Source organism: Falco cherrug, unplaced genomic scaffold, assembly GCF_023634085.1.
Source record: "Falco cherrug isolate bFalChe1 unplaced genomic scaffold, bFalChe1.pri scaffold_286, whole genome shotgun sequence".
Classification (NCBI taxonomy): Eukaryota; Metazoa; Chordata; class Aves; order Falconiformes; family Falconidae; genus Falco; species Falco cherrug.
In genome coordinates, this window is record NW_026599449.1 from 1 (window position 1) to 21,812 (window position 21,812).

Below are 21,812 nucleotides of genomic sequence, written 5' to 3' on the forward strand. Positions count from 1 at the left end.
CCCCATTGCCCCTCCCCCCCCGCCCCTCCCCCCAGGAGCGGAACGCGGAGAACGCCATCGAGGCGCTCAAGGAGTACGAGCCCGAGATGGGGAAGGTTTATCGCAGCGACCGCAAGAGCGTCCAGCGCATCAAAGCGCGAGACCTGGTACCCGGCGACATCGCCGAGGTGGCCGGTGAGGGGGAGGGGCGGCGGGGGGGGGGAGGGGCGGGCACCCCCCGGCCCTCCCAGGAGCCCCCAGGAGCCATTGGGGTCTCCCAGTAGCTCTTGGGAGCTGCCAGGAGCCCGTGGGAGCTCCCTCCCAGTAAGCACCAGTAGCTCCCAGTAACCCCCAGTAGGTATTAGGAGCTCCCAGTAAGCCCCAGTAGCTATTAGGAGCTCCCAGTAGCCCCCAGTAACACCCAATAGCCAATTAGGACCTCCCAGTAGCCCGTGGGAGCTCCCTCCCAGTAAGCACCAGTAGCTCCCAGTAAGCCCCAGTAGGTATTAGGAGCTCCCAGTAACCCCCAGTAGCCATTGGGAGCTCCCAGTAACACCCAGTAGCCATAAGGACCTGCCAGTAGCCCCTTGGGAGCTCCCTCCCAGTAAGCCCCAGTAGGTATTAGGAGCTCCCAGTAACCCCCCAGTAGCTATTAGGAGCTCCCAGTAACCCCCAGTAGCTATTAGGAGCTCCCAGTAGCCCCCAGTAACACCCAATAGCCATTAGGACCTCCCAGTAGCCCGTGGGAGCTCCCTCCCAGTAAGCACCAGTAGCTCCCAGTAAGCCCCAGTAGGTATTAGGAGCTCCCAGTAACCCCCAGTAGCCATTGGGAGCTCCCAGTAACACCCAGTAGCCATAAGGACCTGCCAGTAGCCCTTGGGAGCTCCCTCCCAGTAAGCCCCAGTAGGTATTAGGAGCTCCCAGTAACCCCCAGTAGCTATTAGGAGCTCCCAGTAACCCCCAGTAGCTATTAGGAGCTCCCAGTAGCCCCCAGTAACACCCAATAGCCATTAGGGACCTCCCAGTAGCCCGTGGGAGCTCCCTCCCCAGTAAGCCCCAGTAGCTCCCAGTAAGCCCCAGTAGGTATTAGGAGCTCCCAGTAAGCCCCAGTAGCCATTGGGAGCTCCCAGTAACACCCAGTAGCCATAAGGACCTGCCAGTAGCCCTTGGGAGCTCCCTCCCAGTAAGCCCCAGTAGGTATTAGGAGCTCCCAGTAACCCCCAGTAGCTATTAGGAGCTCCCAGTAGCCCCCAGTAACACCCAATAGCCATTAGGACCTCCCAGTAGCCCGTGGGAGCTCCCTCCCAGTAAGCACCAGTAGCTCCCAGTAAGCCCCAGTAGGTATTAGGAGCTCCCAGTAAGCCCCCAGTAGCCATTGGGAGCTCCCAGTAAACACCCAGTAAGCCATTAGGACCTCCCAGTAGCTCTTGGGAGCTCCCAGTACCCTTTGGGAGCTCCCTCCCAGTAAGCACCAGTAGCTCCCAGTAAACCCCCAGTAAGCTATTAGGACCTCCCAGTAGCCCCCAGTAACACCCAATAGCCATTAGGAACCTCCCAGTAGCCCCTTGGGAGCTCCCTCCCAGTAAGCACCAGTAGCTCCCAGTAGCCCTTGGGAGCTCCCAGTACCCTTTTGGGAGCTCCCTCCCAGTAAGCACCAGTAGCTCCCAGTAAGCCCCAGTAGCTGTTAGGAGCTCCCAGTAACCCCCAGTAGCCGTTGGGAGCTCCCAGTAACCCCCAGTTGCCATTAGGACCTCCCAGTAGCCCTTGGGAGCTCCCTCCCAGTAAGCACCAGTAGCCCCCAGTAGCTATTAGGAGCTACCAGTAGCCTTTTGGGAGCTCCTTCCCAGTAAGCACCAGTAGCTCCCAGTACCCCCCGGTAGCCCTTGGGAGCTCCCTCCCAGTTAACTCCCAGTAGCTCCCAGTATCATTTGGGATCTCCCAGTAGCCCCTTGCCGCTCACACCCGCCCCCTCCCAGTGCTCCCAGCAGCCCCCCGCCCCCTCCCCCCACCCCTCCCAGTGCTCCCAGCAGCCCCCCCGCCCCTCCCCCCACCCCCTCCCAGTGCTCCCAGTAACTCCCAGTTCCCTCCAGTGGGTGACAAGGTCCCCGGCCGACATCCGCATCATCTCCATCAAGTCCACGACGCTTCGGGTGGACCAGTCCCATCCTTACTGGTACGGGACTGGGAGGGGGACTGGGTGGAAACTGGGAGGGACTGGGAAGGATTGGGAGAGGCTGGGGGGCACTGGGAGGGGGACTGGGAGGGACTGTGGGGAACTGGGAGGGACTGGGAGGGCACTGAGAGGGGACTGGGAGGGACTGTGGGGAACCGGGAGGGACTGGGAAGGGGACTGGGAGGGGACTGGGAGGCACTGGGAGGGGGACTGGGAGGGCACTGGGAGGGACTGGGAAGGACTGGGAAGGGACTGGGGGGCACTGGGAGGGGACTGGGAGGGACTGTGGGGAACTGGGAGGGCACTGGGAGGGACTGGGAGGGGACTGGGAAGGACTGGGGGGCACTGGGAGGGGGACTGGGAGGGACTGTGGGGGCACTGGTAGGGGACTGTGGGGCACTGGTAGGGGACTGGGGGGCACTGGGAGGGGGACTGGGAGGGGACTGTGGGGAACCGGGAGGGACTGGGAAGGGACTGGGAGGGGACTGGGAGGGCACTGGAAGGACTGGGGGGCACTGGCAGGGGACTGGGGGGCACTGGGAGGGACTGGGAGGGGACTGGGAAGGACTGGGGGGAACCGGGAGGGACTGGGAAGGGACTGGGAGGGGGACTGGGGGGGCACTGGGAGGGACTGGGAGGGGGACTGGGAAGGACTGGGGGGAAACCGGGAGGGACTGGGAGGGACTGGGAGGGGACTGGGAGAGGACTGGGAAGGACTGGGGGGCACTGGGAGGGGACTGGGAGGGACTGTGGGGAACTGGGAGGGCACTGGGAGGGGACTGGGAAGGACTGGGGGGCACTGGGAGGGGGACTGGAGGGGACTGGGAGGGACTGGGAGGGGACTGGGGGGCACTGGGAGGGACTGGGAAGGACTGGGGGGCACTGGGAGGGGGACTGGGAGGGACTGTGGGGAACCGGGAGGGACTGGGGTGGTACTGGGAGGGGACTGGGAAGGGACTGTGGGGAACTGGGAGGGACTGGGAGGGGAACTGGGAAGGACTGGGGGGAACTGGGAGGGACTGGGAGGGGACTGGGAAGGACTGGGGGGGAATGGGAGGGACTGGGATAGACTGGGGAGGGCTACTGGGAGCACTGGGGGGCTACTGGGGGTTACTGGTCAGTACTGGTGGGTTTACTGGTGGGTTACTGGTGGTTACTGGTGTTACGGGTGGTTTACTGGTGGGATGCTGGGGTGGTTACTGGGGGTTACTGGTTGGTACTGGTTGGTACTGGTGGGCTACTGGGGTGGTACTGGGGGTTACTAGTTGGTACTGGTCGGTACTGGTTTTTTACTGGTTTTTTACTGGTGTGACTGGGCGCAGGCGAGTCAGTGTTGGTGGTCAAACACACGGAGCACTGGGGGGGTTACTGGGGGGTTACTGGGGGGTTACTGGTAGGTACTGGTGGGTTGCTGGGGTGGTACTGGTCGGTACTGGTTTTTTACTGGTTTTTTACTGGTGTGACTGGGCGCAGGCGAGTCGGTGTCGGTGGTCAAAAAACACGGTGCACTGGGGTGTTACTGGGGTGTTACTGGGGTGTTACTGGGGTGTTACTGGGGGGTTTACTGGTGGGTTACTGGTGGGTTACTGGGGTGGTACTGGTCGGTACTGGTCGGGTACTGGTTTTTTACTGGTTTTTTACTGGTGGTGACTGGGCGCAGGCGAGTCGGTGTCGGTGATCAAACACACGGACCCGGTGCCCGACCCCCGCGCGGTCAACCAGGACAAGAAGAACATGCTCTTCTCCGTGAGCGACACGCGTGGCGCCGTCACGTGTCACGTGTCACGTGTGTCACCCGTGTCACCCGTGTCATGTGTGTCACCCGTGTCACGTGTGTCATATGTCATGTGTCCACATGTGTCGCGTCACATGTCGCCTGTCATGTGTCACCCATGGTCACATGCCATGTCACGTGTGTCACCCGTGTCACGTGTGTCACCCGTGTCACGTGTGTCACCCGTGTCACGTGTGTCACCCGTGTCACGTGTGGTCTCATGTGTCATGTGTCATATGTCACGTGTCACATGTGTCGCATCACATGTCACCTGTCATGTATGTCACCCATGTCACATGCCATGTCACGTGTGTCCACCTGTCATGTGTGTCACCCATGTCACATGCCATGTCACGTGTGTCACCTGTCATGTGTGTCCACGTGTCACCTGTCATATGTCACCCATGTCACGTGTGTCACCCCTGTCACCCGTGTCCACGTGTGTCACCCATGTCACGTGTGTCACCCATGTCACGTGTGTCACCCGTGTCACATGTCATGTGTTATATGTCACGTGTCACATGTATCATGTCACATTTCACTTGTCATGTGTGTCACCCATGTCACATGTCACACCTGTCCACCTGTTGTACATGTCACCTGTCACACATGTCACATGTCACCTGTCATATGTGTCACATGTCGCCTGTCACACGTGTCACCGCATGTCACATGTGTCACCCCATGTCACCCCATGTCACACATGTCATGTGCCACGCGTGTCACCTGTCACATGTCACATGTGTCATCCATGTCACATGTCCACACGTGTCCACCCCATGTCACACATGTCATGTGTCACCTGTCACACGTCACCCTGTCACACGTCACCTGTCATGTGTCACCCATGTCACATGTCACCTGTTACATGTCACCCCATGTCGCACACGTCACCTGTCATGTGTCACCCATGTCACATGTCACCTGTTACATGTCGCCCCATGTCACACATGTCACCTGTCACCCGTCCTGTCACACCTGTCACATGTATCTCATGTCCCACCCCACATCCCACCCTGTCCCACCGCGTGTGTCCCACCACATGTCCCATCACGTGTCCAGCCACGTGTCCCATGACGTGTCCCACCCCGTGTCCCCACCCCGTGTCCCACCCCGTGTCCCACCCCGTGTCCCACCGTGTCCCACCATGTCCCACCCCGTGTCCCACCATGTTCCACCAATTGTCCAACCACGTGTCCCACCCCGTGTCCCACCCCGTGTCCCACCGTGTCCCACCACGTGTCCCACCCCGTGTCCCACCATGTCCCACTCCGTGTCCCCTCCGTGTCCCACCCCGTGTCCCACCCCGTGTCCCACCCCGTCCCACCCCGTGTCCCACCATGTCCCACCATGTCACCATGTCCCACCATGTCCCACCCCGTGTCCCACCCCGTGTCCCACCCCGTGTCCCACCGTGTCCCACCCTGTGTCCCACCCTGTGTCCCACCATGTCCCACCATGTCCCACCATGTCCCACCCCGTGTCCCACCATGTCCCACCATGTCCCACCATGTCCCACCACGTGTCCCACCACGTGTCCCACCACGTGTCCCACCACGTGTCCCACCGTGTCCCACCGTGTCCCACCCCGTGTCCCACCATGTCCCACCATGTCCCACCATGTCCCACCATGTCCCACCACGTGTCCCACCACGTGTCCCACCACGTGTCCCACCACGTCCCACCCCGTGTCCCACCCCGTGTCCCACCCCGTGTCCCACCCCGTGTCCCCTCCGTGTCCCACCGTGTCCCACCACGTCCCACCACGTCCCACCACGTCCCACCGTGTCCCACCACGTGTCCCACCACGTGTCCCACCACGTGTCCCACCCCGTGTCCCACCCCGTGTCCCACCCCGTGTCCCCACCGTGTCCCACCGTGTCCCACCGTGTCCCACCGTGTCCCACCACGTCCCACCACGTCCCACCGTGTCCCACCCCGTGTCCCACCGTGTCCCACCCCGTGTCCCACCCCGTGTCCCACCCCATGTCCCACCACGTCCCACCCCGTGTCCCACCACGTCCCACCCCGTGTCCCACCATGTCCCACCACCTCTCCATGCCCCTCCCCCCCCCCCCCCCAGGGCACCAACATCGGGGCCGGCAAAGCCGTGGGCATCGTGGTGGCCACGGGGGTCAACACGGAGATCGGGAAGATCCGGGACGAGATGGCGGCCACCGAGCAGGACAAGACGCCGCTGCAGCAGAAGCTGGACGAGTTCGGGGAGCAGCTCTCCAAGGTCATCTCCCTCATCTGCGTCGCCGTCTGGCTCATCAACATCGGCCACTTCAACGACCCCGTCCATGGTGGCTCCTGGATCCGCGGCGCCATCTACTACTTCAAAATCGCCGTCGCCTTGGCCGTCGCCGCCATCCCAGAAGGTCTCCTCAGGGGTTCGGTGGGGTTGGAAGGTCCATCCTTGGTCAACTGTGGGGTTGGAGGGTCCGTCTTAGGTCACTTATGGGGTTAGAACGTCCGTATTTGATCAGTTATGGGGTCAGAAGGTCCATCTTTGGTCAGCTATGGGGTTAGAAGGTCCATCTTTGGTCAGCTATGGGGTTAGAAGGTCCATCCTTGGTCAACTGTGGGGTTGGAGGGTCCGTCTTAGGTCACTTATGGGGTTAGAACGTCCGTATTTGATCACTTATGGGGTTAGAAGGTCCATCTTGGGTCAACTATGGGGTTAGAAGGTCCATCCTTGGTCAACTGTGGGGTTGGAGGGTCCGTCTCAGGTCACTTATGGGGTTAGAACGTCCGTATTTGATCACTTATGGGGTCAGAAGGTCCATCTTGGATCACCTGTAGGGTTAGAAGGTCCATCTTGGGTCACCTGTAGGGTTAGAAGGCCCATCTTGGGTCAGCTGTGGGGTTAGAAGGTCCATCTTGGGTCACCTATGGGGTTAGAACGTCCGTATTTGATCACTTATGGGGTTAGAAGGTCCATCTTTGGTCAGCTATGGGGTCAGAAGGTCCATCTTTGGTCAGCTATGGGGTTAGAAGGTCCATCCTTGGTCAACTGTGGGGTTGGAGGGTCCGTCTCAGGTCACTTATGGGGTTAGAACGTCCGTATTTGATCACTTATGGGGTCAGAAGGTCCATCTTGGATCACCTGTAGGGTTAGAAGGTCCATCTTGGGTCACCTGTAGGGTTAGAAGGCCCATCTTGGGTCAGCTGTGGGGTTAGAAGGTCCATCTTGGGTCACCTATGGGGTTAGAACGTCCGTATTTGATCACTTATGGGGTTAGAAGGTCCATCTTTGGTCAGCTATGGGGTCAGAAGGTCCATCTTTGGTCAGCTATGGGGTTAGAAGGTCCATCCTTGGTCAACTGTGGGGTTGGAGGGTCCGTCTTAGGTCACTTATGGGGTTAGAACGTCCGTATTTGATCACTTATGGGGTCAGAAGGTCCATCTTGGGTCACCTGTAGGGTTAGAAGGTCCATCTTGGGTCACTTATGGGGTTAGAAGGTCCATCTTGGGTCAGCTGTGGGGTTAGAAGGTCCATCTTGGGTCAGCTGTGGGGTTAGAACGTCCGTATTTGATCACTTATGGGGTCAGAAGGTCCATCTTGGGTCACCTGTAGGGTTAGAAGGTCCATCCTTGGTCAACTGTGGGGTTGGAGGGTCCGTCTTGGGTCACTTATGGGGTTAGAACGTCGTATTTGATCACTTATGGGGTCAGAAGGTCCATCTTGGGTCAACTATGGGGTTAGAAGGTCCATCCTTGGTCAACTGTGGGGTTGGAGGGTCCATCTTGGGTCACTTATGGGGTTAGAACATCCGTATTTTATCACTTATGGGGTTAGAAGGTCCATCTTGGATCACCTGTGGGGTTAGAAGGTCCATCCTTGGTCACCTTTAGGGTTAGAAGGTCCATCTTGGGTCACCTGTGGGGCTAGAAGGTCCATCTTGGATCACCTGTAGCGTTAGAAGGTCCATCTTTGGTCACCTAGGGCGTTGGAAGGTCCATCTTTGGTCAGCTATGGGGTTGGAAGGTCCATCTTGGATCACTTATGGGGTTAGAAGGTCCATCTTGGGTCACCTGTAGGGTTAGAAGGTCCATCTGTGGTCACTTATGGGGTTAGAGCGTCCATCCTTGGTCACCTACGGGGGTAGAAGGTCCATCTTGGGTCACTTAAGGAGTTGGAAGGTCCATCTTGGGTCAGCTATGGGGTTGGAAGCTCCACCTTAGGCCTGGTGGCCCCCACCACACGCCTGGTGGCCACCCCATGGGTCTGGCGGCCCCACCGCGGGCCTAGTGGCCCAGCGGTTGGGGCTGAGGACACCCCTCCCCCAGGGCTGCCGGCCGTCATCACCACCTGCCTGGCGCTGGGGACGCGGCGCATGGCCAAGAAGAACGCCATCGTGCGCAGCCTGCCCTCGGTGGAGACCCTGGGCTGCACCTCCGTCATCTGCTCCGACAAGACCGGCACCCTCACCACCAACCAGATGTCCGTCTGCAAGGTTGGGTGCCCACGGGTGGGCCCAGGCTCCCATGGGTGGCCCAAGGTCCCCCAGAACCCATCCCACCTCCATGGGTGGCCCAAGGTCCCCCAGAACCCATCCCACCTCCATGGGTGGCCCAAGGTCCCCCAGAACCCATCCCACCTCCATGGGTGTCCCAAGGTCCTTCAGGAACCATCATGTCCCCATGGGTGGCCCAAGGTCCCCCAGAACCCATCCCACCTCCATGGGTGGCCCAAGGTCCCCCAGAACCCATCCCACCTCCATGGGTGGCCCAAGGTCCCCCAGAACCCATCCCACCTCCATGGGTGGCCCAAGGTCCCCCAGAACCCATCCCACCTCCATGGGTGGCCCAAGGTCCTCCAGAACCCATCCCACCTCCACGGGTGGCCCAAGGTCCTTCAGGAACCATCATGTCCCCATGGGTGGCCCAAGGTCCCCCAGAACCCATCCCACCTCCATGATGGGTGGTCCAAGGTCCCCCAGAACCCATCCCACCTCCATGGGTGGTCCAAGGTCCCCCAGAACCCATCCCACCTCCACGGGTGGCCCAAGGTCCCCCAGAACCCATCCCACCTCCATGGGTGGTCCAAGGTCCCCCAGAACCCATCCCACCTCCATGGGTGGTCCAAGGTCCTCCAGAACCCATCCCACCTCCAAAGGTGGCCCAAGGTCCTTCAGGAACCATCATGTCCCCATGGGTGGCCCAAGGTCCCCCAGAACCCATCCCACCTCCACGGGTGGCCCAAGGTCCTTCAGGAACCATCATGTCCCCATGGGTGGCCCAAGGTCCCCCAGAACCCATCCCACCTCCACGGGTGGCCCAAGGTCCTTCAGGAACCATCATGTCCCCATGGGTGGCCCAAGGTCCCCCAGAACCCATCCCACCTCCATGGGTGGCCCAAGGTCCCCCAGAACCCATCCCACCTCCACGGGTGGCCCAAGGTCCTTCAGGAACCATCATGTCCCCATGGGTGGCCCAAGGTCCCCCAGAACCCATCCCACCTCCACGGGTGGCCCAAGGTCCTTCAGGAACCATCATGTCCCCATGGGTGGCCCAAGGTCCCCCAGAACCCATCCCACCTCCACGGGTGGCCCAAGGTCCTTCAGGAACCATCATGTCCCCATGGGTGGCCCAAGGTCCCCCAGAACCCATCCCACCTCCACGGGTGGCCCAAGGTCCTTCAGGAACCATCATGTCCCCATGGGTGGCCCAAGGTCCCCCAGAACCCATCCCACCTCCATGGGTGGCCCAAGGTCCCCCAGAACCCATCCCACCTCCACGGGTGGCCCAAGGTCCCCCAGAACCCATCCCACCTCCATGGGTGGTCCAAGGTCCTCCAGAACCCATCCCACCTCCATGGGTGGTCCAAGGTCCTCCAGAACCCATCCCACCTCCAAAGGTGGCCCAAGGTCCTTCAGGAACCATCATGTCCCCATGGGTGGCCCAAGGTCCCCCAGAACCCATCCCACCTCCACGGGTGGCCCAAGGTCCTTCAGGAACCATCATGTCCCCATGGGTGGCCCAAGGTCCCCCAGAACCCATCCCACCTCCATGGGTGGTCCAAGGTCCCCCAGAACCCATCCCACCTCCATGGGTGGCCCAAGGTCCCCCAGAACCCATCCCACCTCCATGGGTGGCCCAAGGTCCTCCAGAACCCATCATGTCCCCATGGGTGGCCCCAATGACCCCTGATGTCCCCTTGGGTGACCCCGGGACCCCTCCCCCGGGCCACCCCTGACCCTGTTTTGTGTCCTTCTGTCCCCCCCCCCCCCCCCCACCTCAGATGTTCATCGTGGACAAGGTGGAAGGTGACACCTGCGCCCTCAACGAGTTCTCCATCAGCGGCTCCACCTACGCCCCCGAGGGAGAAGTGTGAGTGACCCGTCACCCATGGGACCCCCTCGTGGTGGCCCCGTCACCCATGGGACCATGGAGACCCCCTCTTGGGTCCTGGTGGTGGCCCCATCACCCATGGGTTGGTGGTGGCCCCTCGTGGTGGCTCTGTCACCCATGGGACCATGGAGACCCCCTCTTGGGTCCTGGTGGTGGCCCCGTCACCCATGGGTTGGTGGTGGCCCCTCGTGGTGGCCCTGTCACCCATGGGACCATGGAGACCCCCTCTTGGGTCCTGGTGGTGGCCCCATCACCCATGGGTTGGTGGTGGCCCCTCGTGGTGGCCCTGTCACCCATGGGACCATGGAGACCCCCTCTTGGGTCCTGGTGGTGGCCCCGTCACCCATGGGTTGGTGGTGGCCCCTCGTGGTGGCCCTGTCACCCATGGGACCATGGAGACCCCCTCTTGGGTCCTGGTGGTGGCCCCGTCACCCATGGGTTGGTGGTGGCCCCTCGTGGTTGCCCTTGGGGACCTCAGAAGGTCCATGGGGACATCAGGGGGGTCCATGGGGACATCAGGGGGGGTCCTTGGGGACCTCAGAAGGTCCATGGAGACCTCAGAAGGTCCATGGGGCCACCAAGGAGCCCACGGAGACCCCCCAGAAGCTCTTGCAGACCCTTGGGCCACCCAACCGTCTCCTCCCCCCGCCCCGCGCTGTGGTGACACCCAATTTTGGAGCCACCAGGAGGCCCCGGGTGGGGGAGGGGGGGGGGGGTGGATGGGACACACACAACGCCGGGTGGGGGAGGGGACAGGACATTGTCCCCAATTGTCCCCTCCCCCACCCCACCCCAGGATGAAGCAGGAGAAACCGGTCAAGGCCGGCCAGTACGATGGGCTGGTGGAGTTGGCCACCATCTGCGCCCTCTGCAACGACTCCTCCTTGGACTACAACGAGGTGGGTTCCACCACCAGCACCAGCACCAGCATCACCACCACCACCATCACCACCACCACCTTCACCACCACCTTCACCACCACCATCACCACCACCATCACCACCACCATCACCACCACCATCACCACCACCACCACCATCACCACCACCATCACCATGACCATCACCACCACCTTCACCACCACCTTCACCACCACCACCATCACCATGACCATCACCACCACCTTCACCACCATCACCACCACCATCACCACCACCTTCACCACCATCACCACCACCACCACCACCACCTTCACCACCACCTTCACCACCACCATCACCACCACCACCACTACCACCACCATCACCACCACCATCACCACCACCACCATCACCACCACCACCATCACCACCACCATCACCACCACCATCACCATGACCATCACCACCACCTTCACCACCACCTTCACCACCATCACCACCACCACCACCTTCACCACCACCACCATCACCATCACCACCACCACCGTCACCACCACCACCACCATCACCACCACCATCACCACCACCATCACCACCACCTTCACCACCATCACCACCACCATCACCACCACCTTCACCACCACCTTCACCACCATCACCACCACCTTCACCACCATCACCACCACCACCACCTTCACCATCACCACCACCACCGTCACCACCACCACCACCATCACCACCACCTTCACCACCACCATCACCACCACCTTCACCATCACCACCACCACCACCACCATCACCACCACCATCACCACCACCTTCACCACCATCACCACCACCTTCACCACCATCACCACCTTCACCACCACCTTCACCACCACCTTCACCACCACCTTCACCACCACCTTCACCACCACCATCACCACCACCACCACCTTCACCACCACCTTCACCACCACCTTCACCACCACCTTCACCACCACCACCCCCCCCCGTGGTGACACCTCCCCCCCCCCCCCGTGGTGACCTCGGTTGTCCCCTCCCCCCATCACCTCAGGCCAAAGGTGTCTACGAGAAGGTGGGGGAAGCCACCGAGACGGCCTTGACCTGCCTGGTGGAGAAGATGAACGTCTTCAACACCGACGTCCGCAGCCTCTCCAAGGTGGAACGGGCCAACGCCTGCAACTCCGTGAGTGTCACCTCCCCCACCCTGGGCACCTCCCCCACCCTGGGCACCTCCCCCACCCTGGGCACCTCCCCCAGCCATCATCTTCTTGGTGGCACCTTGGTGGTCCCACCAAGGTCAGGAGAACTTGGCCCGGTGGCCCCGCCGGGGGAACTGGCTGCGGTTTCTTGGTGGGGACCGTCAAGGTGGTCAACGGTGGCCGGCGTGTCCCCAAGGTCACCTCCGTGTCCCCAAGATGACCCCATTGACCCCATGTCCTTGCTGACCCCAAGGTCACCTCCATGTCCCCAAGATGACCCCATTGACCCCATGTCCTTGAAGACCCCAAGGTCACCTCCATGTCCCCAAGATGACCCTGTTGACCCCGTGTCCTTGGTGACCCCAAGGTCACCTCCATGTCCCTAAGATGACCCTGTTGACCCCGTGTCCTTGGTGACCCCAAGGTCACCTCCATGTCCCCGTTGACCCCATTGACCCCATGTCCTTGATGACCCCAAGATGACCCCATGTCCCCGTTGACCCCATGTCCTTGGTGTCCCCAAGGTCACCTCCATGTCCCCGTTGACCCCATTGACCCCATGTCCTTGGTGACCCCAAGGTCACCTCCATGTCCCCGTTGACCCTGTTGACCCCATGTCCTTGATGACCCCAAGATGACCCCATGTCCCCGTTGACCCCATGTCCTTGGTGTCCCCAAGGTCACCTCCATGTCCCCGTTGACCCCATTGACCCCATGTCCTTGGTGACCCCAAGGTCACCTCCATGTCCCCGTTGACCCTGTTGACCCCATGTCCTTGATGACCCCAAGGTCACCTCCATGTCCCCATTGACCCCATTGACCCCATGTCCTTGCTGACCCCAAGGTCACCTCCATGTCCCCAAGATGACCCTGTTGACCCCATGTCCTTGGTGACCCCAAGGTCACCTCCATGTCCCTGTTGACCTCATGTCCTTGGTGTCCCCAGGCTCCTCCCCATGTCCCCGTTGACCCCATGTCCTTGATGACCCCAAGATGACCCCATGTCCCCATTGACCCCATGTCCTTGCTGACCCCAAGGTCACCTCCATGTCCCCGTTGACCCTGTTGACCCCGTGTCCTTGGTGACCCCAAGGTCACCTCCATGTCCCCAAGATGTCCCCATTGACCCCATGTCCTTGATGACCCCAAGGTCACCTCCATGTCCCCAAGATGACCCCGTTGACCCCGTGTCCTTGGTGACCCCAAGGTCCCCTCCATGTCCCCGTTGACCCCATTGACCCCATGTCCTTGGTGACCCCAAGGTCACCTCCATGTCCCCAAGATGTCCCCATTGACCCCATGTCCTTGATGACCCCAAGATGACCCCATATCCCCATTGACCCCGTGTCCTTGGTGACCCCAAGGTCACCTCCATGTCCCCAAGATGACCCTGTTGACCCCGTGTCCTTGCTGACCCCAAGGTCACCTCCATGTCCCCATTGACCTTGATGACCCCAAGATGACCCCGAGATGACCCCATGACCCTGTTGACCCCATGTCCTTGGTGACCCCAAGGTCACCTCCATGTCCCCAAGATGACCCCGTTGACCCCACGCCCCTGGTGTCCCCAAGGTCACCTCCATGTCCTCCACGTCCCCCGTTGACCCCACGCCCCCCCCGTGTCCCCACTGACCCCCGTGCCCTTGGGGTGACCCCGTGACCCCTGACCCCGTGACCCCTGACCCCAGGTGATCAAGCAGCTGATGCGGAAGGAGTTCACCCTGGAGTTCTCCCGCGACCGTAAGTCCATGTCGGTCTTCTGCTGCCCCGCCAAGGCCTCGCGCGCCGCCGTCGGCAACAAGATGTTCGTCAAGGTGCGCCCCTCCCCCCACCCCGGCCCCTCCCCCCGCCCCACGGACCCAGGTCCCACCACCTCAACCCCAGGTCCCACCAGCCCGTGTCCCCAACCTCGTGTCCCACCACCCATCCCCCACCCCCAACCAGGTCCCACCACCCATCACCCATCTCCACGTCCCACCACCCATCCCCCAACCCCACCCGTGGTCCCACCACCCCATCTCCACGTCCCACCACCCATCCCCCACCCCCAACCTGGTCCCACCACCCATCACCCATCTCCACGTCCCACCACCCATCCCCCAACCCCAGCCAGGTCCCACCACCCCATCCTCGTGTCCCACCACCCCATCCCCACGTCCCACCACCCATCCCCCACCCCCGGTCCCACCACCCCACCCCACCCCCCCATGACCTCCCCCTCTCCCCTCCCCCACCCCCAGGGCGCCCCCGAGGGGGTCATCGACCGCTGCAACTACGTCCGGGTGGGCACCGCGAGGGTCCCCTTGACCCCGACCATCAAGGACAAGATCTTGGGGGTCATCAAGGAGTGGGGGACGGGGCGGGACACGCTGCGCTGCCTGGCCCTGGCCACCCGCGACACCCCCCCCAAGAAGGAGGACATGGTCCTGGAGGACTCCACCAAGTTCGCCGAGTACGAGGTGACTCGCGGGAAGGGAAGGGGGGGGGGGGGGATGGGCACCCATAGGACCTCCCTGGGGTCTCACCGTAGGTTCCTTGGTCACCTAGAGGGTGCCTGGTGGCATCTCCGTGGGGTTCTTGGTCTTCTATGGCCATGGAATGTCCTCTCCATAGGTTCCTTGGCCGCCCAAGTGTGCCTGGTGGCATCTCCGTGGGGTTCTTGGTCTTCTATGGCCATGGAATGTCCTCACCATAGGTTCCTTGGCCGCCCAAGTGTGCCTGGTGGCATCTCCGTGGGGTTCTTGGTCTTCTATGGCCATGGAATGTCCTCTCCATACGTTCCTTGGCCGCCCAAGTGTGCCTGGTGGCATCTCCGTGGGGTTCTTGGGGCCATCTAGTCCATGGAACGTCCTCTCCATAGGTTCCTTGGTCACCTGAGGGTGCCTGGTGGCATCTCCATGGGGTTCTTGGTCTTCTATGGCCATGGAATGTCCACTCCCTAGGTTCCTTGGCCGCCCAAGTGTGCCCGGTGGCATCTCCATGGGGTTCTTGGTCTTCTATGGCCATGGAATGTCCTCTCCCTACGTTCCTTGGCTGCCCAAGTGTGCCTGGTGGCATCTCCGTGGAGTTCTTGGGGCCATCTAGTCCATGGAACGTCCTCTCCATAGGTTCCTTGGTCACCTGAGGGTGCCTGGTGGCATCTCCGTGGGGTTCTTGGTCTTCTATGGCCATGGAATGTCCTCTCCATAGGTTCCTTGGCCGCCCAAGTGTGCCTGGTGGCATCTCCGTGGGGTTCTTGGTCTTCTATGGCCATGGAATGTCCTCTCCATAGGTTCCTTGGCCGCCCAAGTGTGCCTGGTGGCATCTCCGTGGGGTTCTTGGTCTTCTATGGCCATGGAATGTCCACTCCATAGGTTCCTTGGCCGCCCAAGTGTGCCTGGTGGCATCTCCGTGGGGTTCTTGGTCTTCTATGGCCATGGAATGTCCACTCTCTAGGTTCCTTGGCCACCCAAGTGTTCCTGGTGGCATCTCCATGGGGTTCTTGGTCTTCTATGGCCATGGAATGTCCTCTCCATAGGTTCCTTGGCCGCCCAAGTGTGCCTGGTGGCATCTCCGTGGGGTTCTTGGTCTTCTATGGCCATGGAATGTCCACTCTCTAGGTTCCTTGGCCACCCAAGTGTTCCTGGTGGCATCTCCGTGGGGTTCTTGGTCTTCTATGGCCATGGAATGTCCTCTCCATAGGTTCCTTGGCCACCCAAGTGTGCCTGGTGGCATCTCCATGGGGTTCTTGGTCTTCTATGGCCATGGAATGTCCTCTCCATAGGTTCCTTGGTCACCTGAGGGTGCCTGGTGGCATCTCCGTGGGGTTCTTGGTCTTCTATGGCCATGGAATGTCCACTCTCTAGGTTCCTTGGCCACCCAAGTGTTCCTGGTGGCATCTCCGTGGGGTTCTTGGTCTTCTATGGCCATGGAATGTCCACTCCCTAGGTTCCTTGGCCACCCAAGTGTTCCTGGTGGCATCTCCGTGGGGTTCTTGGTCTTCTATGGCCATGGAATGTCCTCTCCCTACGTTCCTTGGCCGCCCAAGTGTGCCTGGTGGCATCTCCGTGGGGTTCTTGGTCTTCTATGGCCATGGAACGTCCTCTCCATAGGTTCCTTGGTCACCTGAGGGTGCCTGGTGGCATCTCCGTGGGGTTCTTGGTCTTCTATGGCCATGGAATGTCCACTCTCTAGGTTCCTTGGCCACCCAAGTGTTCCTGGTGGCATCTCCGTGGGGTTCTTGGTCTTCTATGGCCATGGAACGTCCTCTCCATAGGTTCCTTGGTCACCTGAGGGTGCCTGGTGGTATCTCCATGGGGTTCTTGGTCTTCTATGGCCATGGAATGTCCACTCCCTAGGTTCCTTGGCCGCCCAAGTGTTCCTGGTGGCATCTCCGTGGGGTTCTTGGTCTTCTATGGCCATGGAATGTCCTCTCCATAGGTTCCTTGGCCGCCCAAGTGTTCCTGGTGGCATCTCCGTGGGGTTCTTGGTCTTCTATAGCCATGGAACGTCCTCTCCATAGGTTCCTTGGTCACCTGAGGGTGCCTGGTGGCATCTCCGTGGGGTTCTTGGTCTTCTATGGCCATGGAATGTCCACTCTCTAGGTTCCTTGGCCACCCAAGTGTTCCTGGTGGCATCTCCGTGGGGTTCTTGGTCTTCTATGGCCATGGAACGTCCTCTCCATAGGTTCCTTGGCCGCCCAAGTGTTCCTGGTGGCATCTCCGTGGGGTTCTTGGTCTTCTATGGCCATGGAATGTCCACTCCATAGGTTCCTTGGCCACCCAAGTGTTCCTGGTGGCATCTCCGTGGGGTTCTTGGTCTTCTATGGCCATGGAATGTCCACTCTCTAGGTTCCTTGGCCGCCCAAGTGTGCCTGGTGGCATCTCCGTGGGGTTCTTGGTCTTCTATGGCCATGGAATGTCCACTCCATAGGTTCCTTGGCCGCCCAAGTGTGCCTGGTGGCATCTCCGTGGGGTTCTTGGGGCCATCTAGTCCATGGAACGTCCTCTCCATAGGTTCCTTGGTCACCTGAGGGTGCCTGGTGGCATCTCCATGGGGTTCTTGGTCTTCTATGGCCATGGAATGTCCACTCTCTAGGTTCCTTGGCCACCCAAGTGTTCCTGGTGGCATCTCCATGGGGTTCTTGGTCTTCTATGGCCATGGAACGTCCTCTCCATAGGTTCCTTGGTCACCTGAGGGTGCCTGGTGGTATCTCCATGGGGTTCTTGGTCTTCTATGGCCATGGAATGTCCACTCCCTAGGTTCCTTGGCCACCCAACTGTTCCTGGTGGCATCTCCGTGGGGTTCTTGGTCTTCTATGGCCATGGAATGTCCACTCTCTAGGTTCCTTGGCCACCCAAGTGTTCCTGGTGGCATCTCCGTGGGGTTCCTGGTCTTCTATGGCCATGGAATGTCCTCTCCCTACGTTCCTTGGTCACCTAAGGGTGCCTGGTGGCATCTCCGTGGGGTTCCTGGTCTTCTATGGCCATGGAACATCTTCTCCGTAGGTTCCTTGGCCACCCAACGGTTCCTGGTGGCATCTCCATGGGGTTCTTAGACCCAAGATCCTTCTAGAACCTTCTCGGGTGGCTTTTTGATGCCCTCAGGGGTTACAAGTCGTTCTTTTTGGGTGCCCGTGTCCCATCCCCGTCCCACCCCACCCCACCCCTAGGTGGACCTGACCTTCGTGGGCTGCGTGGGGATGCTGGACCCGCCGCGGAAGGAGGTGATGGGCTCCATCCGCCTGTGCCGCGACGCCGGGATCCGGGTGATCATGATCACGGGGGACAACAAGGGGACGGCCATCGCCATCTGCCGCCGCATCGGCATCTTCAGCGAGGACGAGGAGGTGACGGGACGGGCCTACACCGGCCGCGAGTTCGATGACCTCCCCCCCGCCGAGCAGCGGGAGGCCTGCCGCCGCGCCTGCTGCTTCGCCCCGCGTCGAGCCCACCCACAAGTCCAAGATCGTCGAGTTCCTCCAGTCCTTCGACGAGATCACCGCCATGGTGAGGGGCTGGGGGGCGGGGGCGGGGGGGCAAGAGACATCTGACGTGGGTTTGGGGGCCCACCATCCATCTGACATAGTTTGGGGGGCCCACCAAGGCTCTTGACGTGGTTTTGGGGGCCCACCATCGATCTGACGTCGTTTTGGGGGCCCACCAAGACTCTTGACGTGGTTTTGGGAGCCCACCAAGGCTCTTGACGTGGTTTTGGGGGCCCACCAAGGCTCTTGACGTGGTTTTGGGGGCCCACCATCGATCTGACGTCGTTTTGGGGGTCCACCAAGACTCTTGATGTGGGTTTTGGGGGCCAACCAAGACTTTTGACATGGTTTTGGGGGTCCACCGTCGATCTGACGACGTTTTAGGGGTCCACCAAGGCTCTTGACGTGGTTTTGGGGGCCCACCATCCATCTGACATCGTTTTGGGGGTCCACCAAGACTCTTGACGTGGTTTTGGGGGCCCACCAAGACTCTTGACATGGTTTTGGGGGCCCACCAAGGCTCTAGACGTGGTTTTGGGGGTCCACCATCGATCTGACATAGTTTGGGGGGTCCACCAAGACTCTTGACGTGGTTTTGGGGGCCTACCAAGACTCTTGACGTAGTTTTGGGGGTCCACCATCGATCTGACGTCATTTTGGGGGTCCACCAAGACTCTTGGTGTGGGTTTTGGGGGCCAACCAAGACTTTTGACATGGTTTTGGGGGTCCACCGTCGATCTGACGTAGTTTTGGGGGTCCACCAAGACTCTTGACATAGTTTTGGGGATCCACCATCGGTCTGACATAGTTTTGGGGATCCACCATCGGTCTGACATAGTTTTGGGGGTCCACCATCGGTCTGACATAGTTTTGGGGGTCCACCAAGACTCTTGATGTGGGTTTTGGGGGCCCACCAAGACTCTTGACGTGGTTTTGGGGATCCACCATCTATCTGACGTAGTTTTGGGGGCCTACCAAGACTCTTGACGTGGTTTTGGAGGTCCACCATCCATCTGACGTGGGTTTTGGGGGACCACCACCCCCTTGGGCACCACCCATGACCTTCAGACCACCCACGACCCTCTTCCCCTCCCCCCCCAGACGGGTGACGGGGTGAACGACGCGCCGGCGCTGAAGAAGGCGGAGATCGGCATCGCCATGGGCTCGGGGACGGCGGTGGCCAAGACGGCCTCCGAGATGGTCCTGGCCGACGACAACTTCTCCACCATCGTGGCGGCGGTGGAGGAGGGGCGCGCCATCTACAACAACATGAAGCAGTTCATCCGCTACCTCATCTCCTCCAACGTCGGCGAGGTGGTCTGGTGAGGCCGCCCAGTTCAGCCCAGTTTGGCCCAGTTGGTCCCAGTGCCCACCATCTCACCAGCTTCCTTCTAGGAACTCCCAGTCCCACCAGTTTCTCCAGCTCCATCCCGTCCCCCACCGGTTCCTCATGTCCTCCACCAGTTCCTCCAGTCCAACCCAGCTTTCCCAGTCCCCTCCAGTCCATCCCAGTCCCCTCCAGCCCATCCCAGTCAGTCCCAGTCCCCTCCAGCCCATCCCAGTCAGTCCCAGTCCCCTCCAGCCCATCCCAGTCAGTCCCAGTCCCACCATCTCACCAGCTTCCTTCCAGGACCTCCCAGTCCCACCAGTTTCCCCAGCTCCATCCCATCCCCCACCGGTTCCTCCAGTCCCTTCCAGCCCATCCCAGTCAGTCCCAGTCCCACCATCTCACCAGCTTCCTTCCAGGACCTCCCAGTCCCACCAGTTTCCCCAGCTCCATCCCATCCCCCACCGGTTCCTCCAGTCCCTTCCAGCCCATCCCAGTCAGTCCCAGTCCCACCATCTCACCAGCTTCCTTCCAGGACCTCCCAGTCCCACCAGTTTCCCCAGCTCCATCCCATCCCCCACCGGTTCCTCCAGTCCCTTCCAGCCCATCCCAGTCAGTCCCAGTCCCACCATCTCACCAGCTTCCTTCCAGGACCTCCCAGTCCCACCAGTTTCCCCAGCTCCATCCCATCCCCCACCGGTTCCTCCAGTCCCTTCCAGCCCATCCCAGTCAGTCCCAGTCCCACCATCTCACCAGCTTCCTTCCAGGACCTCCCAGTCCCACCAGTTTCCCCAGCTCCATCCCATCCCCCACCGGTTCCTCATGTCCTCCACCAGTTCCTCCAGTCCAACCCAGCTTTCCCAGTCCCCTCCAGTCCATCCCAGTCCATCCCAGTTGGTCCCAGTCCCACCATCTCACCAGCTTCCTCCTAAGACCTCCCAGTCCCACCAGTTTCCTCAGCTCCATCCCAACCCCCACCGGTTCCTCCAGTCCCTTCCAGTCCCCTCCAGTCCATCCCAGTGCATCCCAGTTAGTCCCAGTCCCACCAGTTTCTCCAGCTCCATCCTGTCCCCCACCGGTTCCTCATGTCCTCCACCAGTTCCTCCAGTCCAACCCAGCTTTCCCAGTCCCCTCCAGCCCATCCCAGTCCATCCCAGTCCCCTCCAGCCCATCCCAGTCAGTCCCAGTCCCACCATCTCACCAGCTTCCTTCCAGGACCTCCCAGTCCCACCAGTTTCCCCAGCTCCATCCCATCCCCCACCGGTTCCTCATGTCCTCCACCAGTTCCTCCAGCCCATCCCAGTCCATCCCAATCCCCTCCAGCCCATCCCAGTCCATCCCAGTCCCCTCCAGCCCATCCCAGTCAGTCCCAGTCCCACCATCTCACCAGCTTCCTTCCAGGACCTCCCAGTCCCACCAGTTTCCCCAGCTCCATCCCATCCCCCACTGGTTCCTCATGTCCTCCACCAGTTCCTCCAGTCCAACCCAGCTTTCCCAGTCCCCTCCAGTCCATCCCAGTCCATCCCAGTTGGTCCCAGTCCCACCATCTCACCAGCTTCCTCCTAAGACCTCCCAGTCCCACCAGTTTCCTCAGCTCCATCCCAACCCCCACCGGTTCCTCCAGTCCCTTCCAGTCCCCTCCAGTCCATCCCAGTGCATCCCAGTTAGTCCCAGTCCCACCAGTTTCTCCAGCTCCATCCTGTCCCCCACCGGTTCCTCATGTCCTCCACCAGTTCCTCCAGTCCAACCCAGCTTTCCCAGTCCCCTCCAGTCCATCCCAGTCCCCTCCAGTCCATCCCAGTCAGTCCCAGTCCCCTCCAGCCCATCCCAGTCAGTCCCAGTCCCACCATCTCACCAGCTTCCTTCCAGGACCTCCCAGTCCCACCAGTTTCCCCAGCTCCATCCCATCCCCCACCGGTTCCTCATGTCCTCCACCAGTTCCTCCAGCCCATCCCAGTCCATCCCAGTCCCCTCCAGCCCATCCCAGTCCATCCCAGTCCCCTCCAGCCCATCCCAGTCCATCCCAGTCCCACCAGCCCATCCCAGTCGGTCCCAGTCCCACCATCTCACCAGCTTCCTTCCAGGACCTCCCAGCCCCACCGGTTTCCCCAGCTCCCTCCCAGCCCCTCCCAGTCCCTCCCAGTTCCCCCGTTCCCCCCAGCCCCCTCCCCC

General features: G+C 61.0%; 1 protein-coding gene across 1 annotated transcript in view; it reads left to right on the forward strand.

Moving 5' to 3' along the window:
- The first annotated feature begins 38 nt into the window (after nt 1–38).
- The window catches only part of LOC102055915 (sarcoplasmic/endoplasmic reticulum calcium ATPase 1-like), a 36,111-nt gene continuing 14,337 nt past the window's right edge, over nt 39–21,812 (forward strand). Inside the window, 14 exon segments of the mRNA XM_055700448.1 lie at nt 39–174; nt 2,070–2,083; nt 2,085–2,142; nt 3,804–3,898; nt 6,010–6,307; nt 8,220–8,386; nt 10,174–10,262; nt 11,080–11,182; nt 12,201–12,332; nt 14,037–14,162; nt 14,589–14,807; nt 17,999–18,265; nt 18,267–18,335; nt 19,415–19,635. Coding sequence (XP_055556423.1) covers nt 87–174; nt 2,070–2,083; nt 2,085–2,142; nt 3,804–3,898; nt 6,010–6,307; nt 8,220–8,386; nt 10,174–10,262; nt 11,080–11,182; nt 12,201–12,332; nt 14,037–14,162; nt 14,589–14,807; nt 17,999–18,265; nt 18,267–18,335; nt 19,415–19,635 — 1,946 coding nt within the window. The 5' untranslated portion in view covers nt 39–86.